The sequence below is a fragment of the Perca fluviatilis genome, chromosome 8 (assembly GCF_010015445.1).
Source record: "Perca fluviatilis chromosome 8, GENO_Pfluv_1.0, whole genome shotgun sequence".
Classification (NCBI taxonomy): Eukaryota; Metazoa; Chordata; class Actinopteri; order Perciformes; family Percidae; genus Perca; species Perca fluviatilis.
In genome coordinates this window covers 5,432,958-5,443,049 of record NC_053119.1, presented here as the reverse complement: position 1 = coordinate 5,443,049, position 10,092 = coordinate 5,432,958, and the positions used below count along the sequence as shown (strand labels likewise).

The following is a 10,092-nucleotide window of genomic DNA, read 5'->3' as shown; positions in this document are numbered from 1 at the left end:
ATGTTTTCCACGTTTCTTTTTGCTGTGCGCACCACATTGGCTGCTGCTGTATAAGAACCCGGCTGGCCGCGTAGGGAGGGGGTCTGATTTGGTTTGATGGGTGGGCGTTAACAAACATGACTTTCGAGCCAGAGAGCCCTGTTCGCTTCCCGGGAAACAAAAAAGACTTTGACCTGGGAAATGCGTGTTCCTTGGGAGTGTTTTAATCCAAACCCTGATCTTTTTCCTCGTCGCCGCATAATACTGACTTTTAAATAGCGTTCTTATTAAATAGTTTATTGCCACACAACGAATGTTTCGGGCAGGGCCCTTCCTCAGCGTGTGCAGACAATTCCTTGGCAATAAACTATTTATTTGGAGTGCTGTCCCAGTAACCTTTTATTGATGTTTAGAATTTTTTTGGGATTCAGCACCCAGCGTTTAAAGGTTGCAAAATAGATAAGGGAGTTGAGCACGTCCGGTCCTATTTCTTTTATCCTTTAATCCATATCAATAATACCGGCTGTGTTATTTGGGCTAATGTATGAGTCTGAAGAAAAGTGTGTCAAAATTACAGACTTCCTGTAGTAAATAATCTGTAAGGAAAGAGAATATGAGCATAAGTAGCTGTTGCATATCATTAAAATAAGAAAAAAGAATACTTAAACATTGAAGACAAAGTTATTGTTAGAAGTTAAGCATATTTTATCACAGATGTGTTACCCGAGGTCAAAAATGAATCTCCACGCTCAAGTATTGAAGTTACTGATTGTTCCTTTAATCAAAAACAAGTTCTCTGTAACATGTTTTAACAAGAAGTAAATTTTTTACACACAAGACCATTTAAATTGCTTTAAATCCTTCAATCCTTTAAAGCACAGGTGTCAAACTCAAGGCCCGCGGGCCGAACCCGGCCCCTGGCAGGTTTTGATCCGGCCCGCATATCAATTTAGGTTCACGATAAATATTGCCAATATTGGCAACTACACCACACTTAGAGCAGAATTTGGTAGATTTGCCGACTTTGAGACTCCCAGAAATTCCCACAGAAGCAGAGAGTTTTTGAAATTAAAGCTGGGAAACAGGTTGCTGTGAGTCGACTTTTAAAATGTAATCTTTGTTTTGCTTGATTTACTGATTTCTAAGGACCTATTTGCAGCCTTTTTTAGGACTTTATGTCGACCAAACTGTAAGTGAGAAGACTATATGAGATGGAATAATACAGTCAAAGATATTTGACTTTTTCGAAATAAAAGCATGAAAATAAACTCTACATGTCTGGCCCTTGATGCGATTCTCCTTTTCCAGTGTGGCCCTCTGGGAAGTTGAGTTTGACACCCCTGCTTTAAAGGTACAATATGTAACATTTCTGCATTAAAATGTCTAAAAACGACAATGTTATATTTGTTTGAGTTGTGTACTTACACTATCCCAAATGTTTCCAACAATGTTCAAACCCAGAAAAATCGGTTATTTTGATTTCAATGACACGAGACGTTTCATTTAGTCGCCTGTCAGTGGCGTCATAAAACCTTTGACCCCTCTAGATACTCTAACTTCTGTCAAAACACGGAAACCTGGAGGATACGTTCGAGAGTAATTGTAAATCATACAATGTCCCAGAAAGAATAATACTCTGTAACCGTAATACAGCTTGCTTTCTGCCACACAGCATCATTTTGTCATTGATTACATACTACTTGCAACACAGTAATACAGCAGAGATCTTATTTATTGATACATTTCAATATCGATCGATCCAGCTTAACGTTATGTGCTATGTTGACAAGTAGCTCATGCAAAGTAAGTCTCTCAGCGGCGCTGAGTAAGGTTACAACAAAACCCTTTTTATTGTGGTTTTAGCTGCTGGCTAATGTTAGCTCGCTTGCTCGCTGGTCCACTACCAATACAAATCGAATCAAGAAAAACATAATTATGTGGGGCAAACTGCAGCTATTTCATCAGAATGACATGAATAAACGTTACTGAAACATTACTAAACGTAACGTGGATAAAACTGTAATGGATAAACCCATTCGTGAACAGATATGTTTTAATCGGCAATTGTGTTATAACAACGAAAACTACAACTCCCATAATCCCATGCCACTTCATGATGTCATCAAAAGTCTGTTTACATCCATTGTTTTGATCGAGAGACCCCTCGCATCCATGCCCCCTTGCGGCAGAAAATTACATATTGTATGTTTAAATATGTGATAAAATTGTCACTGATTTATATAGCACAAAAGGTAATTAAGTGCTTCTCATAGAAGGAATAAAATCATAATAATGAATAGTAAATATATTTTAATACAAACAGAAAAACAACAAACTTAACTATGCAGGTTATTCTCTTTTAAACTCAGAGTTCAGAAAGAAACATTTTCCCAGGAGCATGAATTAACAGTTTTGTTAGTTAATAGCTATCACCATACTGGAGTTTCTACAATTTATTGACCCTTTAAAATGAATTACACATAACGCTGTTAACCCTCTTATCTTCAGTTTAAAGGGTATTTGCATATAACCTGATACCCATATACTTTATATCTAAATGTTCAGAGCAAACTCAGCTTTCTGTATAGCGGGTCTCAAAGTCCTAAAGCAAAGGGTTAACAGGTCATTTGGGCCTAAAGCTGAAAAGTAAAGTTTTTCCGTCCCTTTTTTAAAGATTTTCAAATCTTTTGTGAAAACAAACATTTACTCATGTGGGCGAACTGTTCTGGTTCTTGGAATGAGTTCACCAACGTCTTAGGCTAACTAAAGCATTGTAATATATGAATAAAACAGCAGATACATATATATGTCTAAAATGAACTTTGGCTTTTTGAGTAGAGAGACATTTTAAAAACATTGTTTGGACTCCTTCATCCACCAGAGACCCGTTTTTCTTGTGGCCATTTTAGGCCTTTATTTCTATAGGACAGCTGACGACATGAAAAGGGAGATGGATGGGGAATGATCAGGTCGGAGTCAAACCTGCAGCCGCTGCATCGAGGAGTAAACCTCTATATATGGGCGCACGCTCTACCAACTGAGCTACCACGGCGCTCCCAAAAAGGATGCCTTTTTGTATTACTTAAGATTAGTTTTGAGATACAGCTCAGCATGGTGTGTAAAGTTGTCCTAGTCATAAATCTTTAACAAAAATTGTGTTTTTGTTTAGGCGAACGCAGGATGATTGTTTTTTTTTGCCTTGCGTTATTTCTGTCAATGTTCTTTTTTTAGAAGGGAGAGGAGTAACCATAGTTTGATTTAACAGTTATTACCGTAGCCTGTGGTGAAACAAGCCTTGGGGCCATGGCGCCTAGGACCACTGGCCTATAGCTACGCATGGTCGCTGGGGGGTTACACATGACCGTGGGGGCCATGGAGCTGGTGTAATACGTGGTCGTTTGGGGGTTACACATGACCGTGGGGGCCATGGAGCTGGTGTAATACGTGGTCGTTTGGGGGTTACACATGACCGTGGGGGCCATGGGGCTGGTGTAATATGTGGCCACTGGGCGGTTACACATGACCGTGGAGGCCCTGGAGCTGGTGTAATACGTGGTCGTTTGGGTGTTACACATATTCGTGGAGGCCATGGGGCTAGGGGTATACGCTGGGGTGTTACACATGTTCGTGGAGGCCATGGGGCTGGCGTAATATGTGGTCGTTTGGGTGTTACACATGTTCGTGGAGGCCATGGGGCTAGGGGTATACGCTGGGGTGTTACACATATTCGTGGAGGCCATGGGGCTAGGGGTATACGCTGGGGTGTTACACATGTTCGTGGAGGCCATGGGGCTGGGCGTATATGCTGGGGGGTTACACATGGTCGCAGGCGGCATGGGGTTAGGGGTATACGCTGGGGGGTCACACATGGTCGTGGAGGCCATGGGGCTAGGGGTATACTCTGGGGGGTCACACATGTCCGCGGTAGGCATTGGACTGGGGTTATTCATGAAGGCTGGGGGGCTACACTTTGTTTCGGGGTGCATGGGGCTGGAGTTATTCATGAAGGCTGGGGGGCTACACTTTGTTTCGGGGTGCATGGGGCTGGGGTTATTCATGAAGGCTGGGGGGCTACACATGGTCGCGGGGGCCATGGGGCTGGGGGTAGGCAGAGGGGTTGCGTACAGTGCGTTGCCCTGCTCGATGTTTAGAGTCCCAGACAGGACATGGAGGATATCAGTGAGGGTTCTGTCCATCTTCCAGAACTTGTCTTCTTGGTTGGACTTCAGGGCGTTCTTAAGAGCGCTGGTTTTGGATAATTTCTCCATTTCTTTGGCGACAGAGTCCAGAGTGACGCAGAGATCCCTCAGAGTGGCCTCCACAGTGGCAGAATTTTGGCCCGGCCCTTTCTGTTTGATAGTGAGAACCAGTCTCTCCAGCGATTTGACTCTGTCTGAGATTTGGTTGCAGCGCTCCCGGTTGACCTTCACTTTCTCAACAGTGCGGAAGATTGTAAAACACAGGTTCAAGACAGAATCTTCAACGGATGTGTACGGTCCCGTGGCTCTCCTGATTAGATCCATGTTTAGCTGTAGAGACAGAGAGGCAGTCAGCTTGGACTGAAATGGAATAGACCTTTTTTCACAGCAGACATGTTGACATGTCATAGTAGGCAAAGCACAGGTGTATTCAAACCCATTACTGATGGCTGCATTCCACTTAGGAGAGGTCCTGGTATTAAACAATTACTGATGGCTGCATTCCACTTAGGAGAGGCCCTGGTATTGGGCATGCTGACTCACTGAAATAGCTTACTGGGACACTTGATGGAATTGAGCAATCGTTAAGGTTATAAATTTCAGCTGTGACAAGCCAAAATGTCTGCTGTGAAAAAGGTCCATAGTACAACAGTGAAATGAAGTGAACCAGACTGAATGTTTGGATCAATGGAAGTACATTTCCAGGGCAAAGCCTGACATCCGGCACGTTGCCTTTCCCCTTCCCTCCTCTGTATGTTGCCGTTCTTAAAATCCTTCACTACGGAAAACAGCTAGCAACTAGCAAGCCACACGCTGAAAATGGCAAGGAAATTTGGATCGTGCAACAAGGCAGGCCTGCTCGGTTCTTTCTGGAAATGATTGTAAAGATTTTAAAAGAATATGTTTACAATTTTACTCTCTAACTGGGACGTTTTAACCGATTGGTAAGATTTTGCTGTGGTCGAAGTACACACGATGATACACTGGTAAGAGCTAATGAGGTTTAACCATGTATCAGCTAATTTAAATGGCTCACGTTACTGTATTGTGCCAACAGTTAACTTCATTTAATATTGTCTGTAGCGTTTTCTTTTCTGGAGTGCAAATGTTTCACCAAAACAAGTTCCTTCCTGAAACTATTTAGCAGAGCCACCGTCACTGCGTCCGGAGCTCAGCGCCGCCCGAGACGATTGTGATTGGTTTAAAGAAATGCAAACAACCCATAGCGGTTTATTTCTCCAGCCACTCTAGTAAGGTGCATCATTATAACACACACACATATATATATAACTCATCTCACAACACATTCTTTGCAAACACACACACACACACACACACACACACACACACACACACACACACACACACACACACACACACACACACACACACACACACACACACACACACACAGGTTTGTGGCACTATCTTTGTGGGGACCCGTCATTGACATAATGCATTCCCTAGCCCCTTACCCTAACCTTAACCATCACTACTAAATGCCTAACCTTAACCCTTACACTAACCTTAACCATCCCAACTAAATGCCTAACCTTAACCCTTACCCTAACCTTAACCATCCCAACTAAATACCTTTCCTTAACCTTAACCCTTACCCTATCCATAACCTAATTCTAACCCTAATCCTAAAACCAAGTCTTAACCCCTTAAACAGCCCTTTAAACTTGTGGGGTCCAGCATTTTGGCCCCACAAAGCTGTCGGGAGCCCCCAATATACTGGACTCCATGTTTTTGGAACCCACGAATATAGTTAACAACAAGCCCACACACACACACACACATACGCACGCACCAAGTACATCTCACCCATCCTTCATAGCAAACCCTCTCTCATCTTTCCTGTGAGCACATCCTAACCATAACATAAAAACTCAACTTACCACCCTCACATTAAGTGAATAATACATATTCTAATGTGATAAAGTGCTGAGTACTGTGCAAACGGCATCATTAAAAAAAGTTTTAGCTTCATTTAGGACCGTTATTGCTTTTGGAAAGAAGCTTTTCCTAAATCTACTAGTCCTTGTTTTTAGACATCTGTAACGTCTCCCTGAGGGCAAGAGTTCAAACAGTGGGTGACCAGGGTGAAGAACAGTCATGTGAAATTTTGGTGGCTTTTGAGAGCAGTCTTGAGTTGGCAATTTCCTCTAGAAACTGCTTGTTTCATGACATCACTCAGCCTGACTTTAAGCTGTGGTTGTGGTTGCTCAGAGCATTCAGCTTAAACCTGCTTTACCTGATTTTACTCTGGCTGCTTCGAGCAGCCGAAGGTTTTGAATACCTATCTTTGAAGGTAATGTGCACATGATGTGGAATGATTCAAGAGTTTATTTTTTACTGTTGGGTTATTTTCTTACCACAATGCATCATATTTTATTAAACTTAATAAACACAATACCTCCCTATGAAATATGTAGAAGTATAAAGTAGAATAAGATCTGTATAGTCAAAAACTACCTCAAATATGTACTTAAAGTACAGTACTTGAGTAAATGTACTTAGTCTAGTTTCCTCTTATCTTTGTATGTTCACAAAGTCGAGTCAAGTGCATTCAGGGAGAACCGGTCTCTGGGATTTCCCAGAAATGATTCACTGTCAGTTCTGGGAAATGACCGACATCTTTTATCTTTTACGAGAGAGCGGTCTGAGTTTCGAGTGATCAAGAGCAAATATTAATTACCTCCAATTCTATTAGTTTTAAGCATGTTTTAGTCTGTGTGTATGTTCTTTGAGAGCAACAAAAAGCCAGAATCAAATTCCTTGTATGCAAGGGTGTAACTTTGGGTTGACACAAAACAGAGGGTCTGGGTGTCCTCCGGCAGAAATCTTTTTCAATTTCAATCCCATTTCTACGTACATTTATAGTTACTATGGTTATACAAAATCCAGGAAATAATGAAGTTGACCATAATGACAAATTATGCCAGAAATGATAGTACTTAACTATAAGAGACTATAAGAAAAATGTCTTTGTTGCTTAAAATAGGGGCCAATCCCCGAGACTTATAGGCTAAATAAAGTATCAAACAAATTTGAAAGTGGGGGGGACACAAACAGGATTTTGAAAAGTGTGTGTGTGTGTGTGTGGGGGTTTGGGGGCGGGACATGTCCCACCTGACCCCAGAGAAATTACGCCCTAGCTTGTATGTGTTCGCACTTAATTGTCCATTAAAGCTGATTGTGATTCTGAGGTTATGAACACATTTCATGTGTAATATCAGTATATATATTATGTAATATGTGCATGTATCAAAGCTGTCCTCTGAAACCCGTGACTCCAGATTTGAGCATTTTAAAATGTTTTAGATATCTATTTCCCAAAGAGTAGATTTGATAAAATATCATTTTTTTTATTTGAAATTCAAAATAGAGTTTCTCAAACTGTCCAAAGCCTGTTATAAATAAACTGTTGTATAAATTCAAACATTATTATTTGAATTGGCTGTTTTCTCTCTGTGTTGTTGGACTTCAGAGTTGAATCTGAGTGTTTTGCGACACAATGTACCTGTGTACCATGTAATGCATGATCAGCGTGACCTTTTAAAAGAAATATGGAGGGTTAAAGTTTACAGTTACTTCCACAGAACAAAATGGATTATATTATGAAAACTGTCATTTAATTTGGCTGTAATTGTAATCTACAGTTAAAGTAGGAGGCCTTTTGTTTTTGGAGATATTTCAGCATTATGTTGGTCCGTCAGTTTTTTATTTATTGGGTAAACGGTCTGAAAAAGTTTGAGAAACACCGTTTTAGACAAATAAAGATTTACGGAAGGTTGACATTTTAACAAGTCAGGTCCAGATCCATTAGAAGACGTTAATATCAGGCTTCAGCAGTCTGAATTAGACAAATCAAGAGGATATCTTCATACGTTCAAACATCTTTCAGCACCGATTACAGTCTTTGTGTTGTTGTCGCTCCATCGCAGCTCAACAAGAAAACACAGCGAGTGCATTAGGTACTAAAAAGATCGTAAACTTTGTTTAAAAAAGGCCTCATATTAGCTTCAGATTAACGTTGGAACGTATTTGTGCACAGAATGAGGATTGTGTTGATTTTGTCCACCATCATTTGCATTGACATTGAATTCGAAAGGAATCTTTAACGGGAAATATAATTCAAGTAAAACCAGTTTAAATGTTGATAAGGCCACCTGACAGCCTGACAGCCTTCAACAGCAGGAAACCTATACTTTAAATGTTCCTTTATGTCTTGAGAAAACTCTTTCTTCAGCAAAATACATTTAAAAACGACATGGATTATCTGATAGATGAATTAATTTTCACAACGATTAAAAGAGGACAGTTTATTTTAGCCCATGAGACATTTAGAGAGTTTCCCAGGACAGCAGTGATAATGTAAGATCTCAGAAAGAAGCAGAGTTCAGTTTCAAATCATCAAAATCCTTAAAAGATCTTTTACCTGTTGGCTGCTGCCTGTCTGAATCCAAGTGTGCAAGTCAGAGACAATGAAAATATGTATTCTTATCACGCTTAAACATTTTTGTCATATTGCCAATGAAAATGTGGGCGTGCTCATGGGCGTCAGTTTGGTTTGAAATGTGCTGGGGACAGAGACGCATCAGGAAGTGCTTTTTCAGATGTGCTGGGTAATGACACATTCATTTTTTTTTTGCTCTTCCGCTCAGGTCATGTTTTGAAAGACGCTGTCCTGTAGCTTACTCATGTAAATGAATAAAAATGTATACAAAAATGGGATGATGTCCGACACGTTTTATGAAGAAGAAAGCCTTAAGTTTTCAAAAAGCATTCGACATATGAGCCCCTATGTTCTGCTTCACAGGAACAGAGTTCAGAGGGAGAGTTTGGCGGCAGGGGCTTGGGTGGGGACGGGGGTCTGATCTGATAAATGACACATAAATTCGTACAAATAATTTTTTTTTAATTTAATTCAGCATTTCTTTGTGTGTGTGTGTGTGTGTGTGTGTGTTGTGCAATAATCAATACTATGCATTGTCTGGATAAAATATAATGAAATAGCCTATAGGCCAAAGGTTTTCACAATGGGGGCCGGGAGGTTGTGAGGTAAAAATAAAAGGAAAGAAAAAACTAAAAATATTCCAAATTATTATGAGTATTGTTATAAAATTATTATGGGTAGGCCTATTATAAAAGTATAAAAATATAAAACTGTCAGAGTAGCCCTGCAGCCGATTCAACATGTAGCTATAATAATAATAATAATAATAATAATAATAATAATAATAATAATAATAGGCGCAAAAGCTACCCAGTGTTTCCTCTATGTTGATTTCTGCCACCACAGTATCAGAAATAGGGCCGACGCACAACAGGGTTTCCGCTATGTAGCTACATGTAGTATATAAAGTCATAATTACACAAACTCAAGCCAACTGTCATCCTCTCTCTCCCCTCAACTGGAACAGTGACAGGACGCCATCACTCGCCAAGTCATGGCAACCAGATAAACAACAGGGCGAGTACACTTGTCACTCAGTCTCAGGCAAAGTCACAAACAGCGACGAAATCCGCACTCACTCAGCTGGTGCTTGGCAGGGCCTTCTGAACTCTCTGGGGAACTCACTTGATTCCTCTTCCTGTTCCACTGTTTAAAACATAGCGGCGCAACTTGGTGGGCGTTACCCTGGTAACTTCTCTGCGTGAGAAATACAAGGTGTGGATTGTGAGCGTGTGAACAGGTTGAAATGCGTGTGACTTGAGAGGTATGAAGGCTTCATGTGTCCATGTACCATGTTGACAATGTGACATGACGTGACATCGGACTCAGAGAGAGGAGCTACGAAAGGAAAATCGGCCTGGCCTACCGTAGGCTACGTGTTGAAGTTCAGTGGGCAAATGTGTGGCTATGCCTTTTGCTGATATTTTGATTTCATTCCCAGTACAGATGACA

At 40.9% G+C, this 10,092-nt stretch overlaps 1 protein-coding gene across 1 annotated transcript; it reads right to left on the bottom strand.

Moving 5' to 3' along the window:
* Positions 1–1,322: 1,322 nt before the first annotated feature.
* On the bottom strand, positions 1,323–8,697 carry zgc:174862 (uncharacterized protein LOC100142646 homolog). The gene is made up of 2 exons (XM_039807463.1): positions 8,623–8,697; positions 1,323–4,508 (listed from the first exon to the last, which is right to left on the bottom strand). Exon 2 carries the CDS (start codon positions 4,500–4,502, stop codon positions 3,207–3,209), a length of 1,296 nt encoding a protein of 431 aa, XP_039663397.1. The 5' UTR covers positions 4,503–4,508; positions 8,623–8,697; the 3' UTR covers positions 1,323–3,206.
* Positions 8,698–10,092: the final 1,395 nt, after the last annotated feature.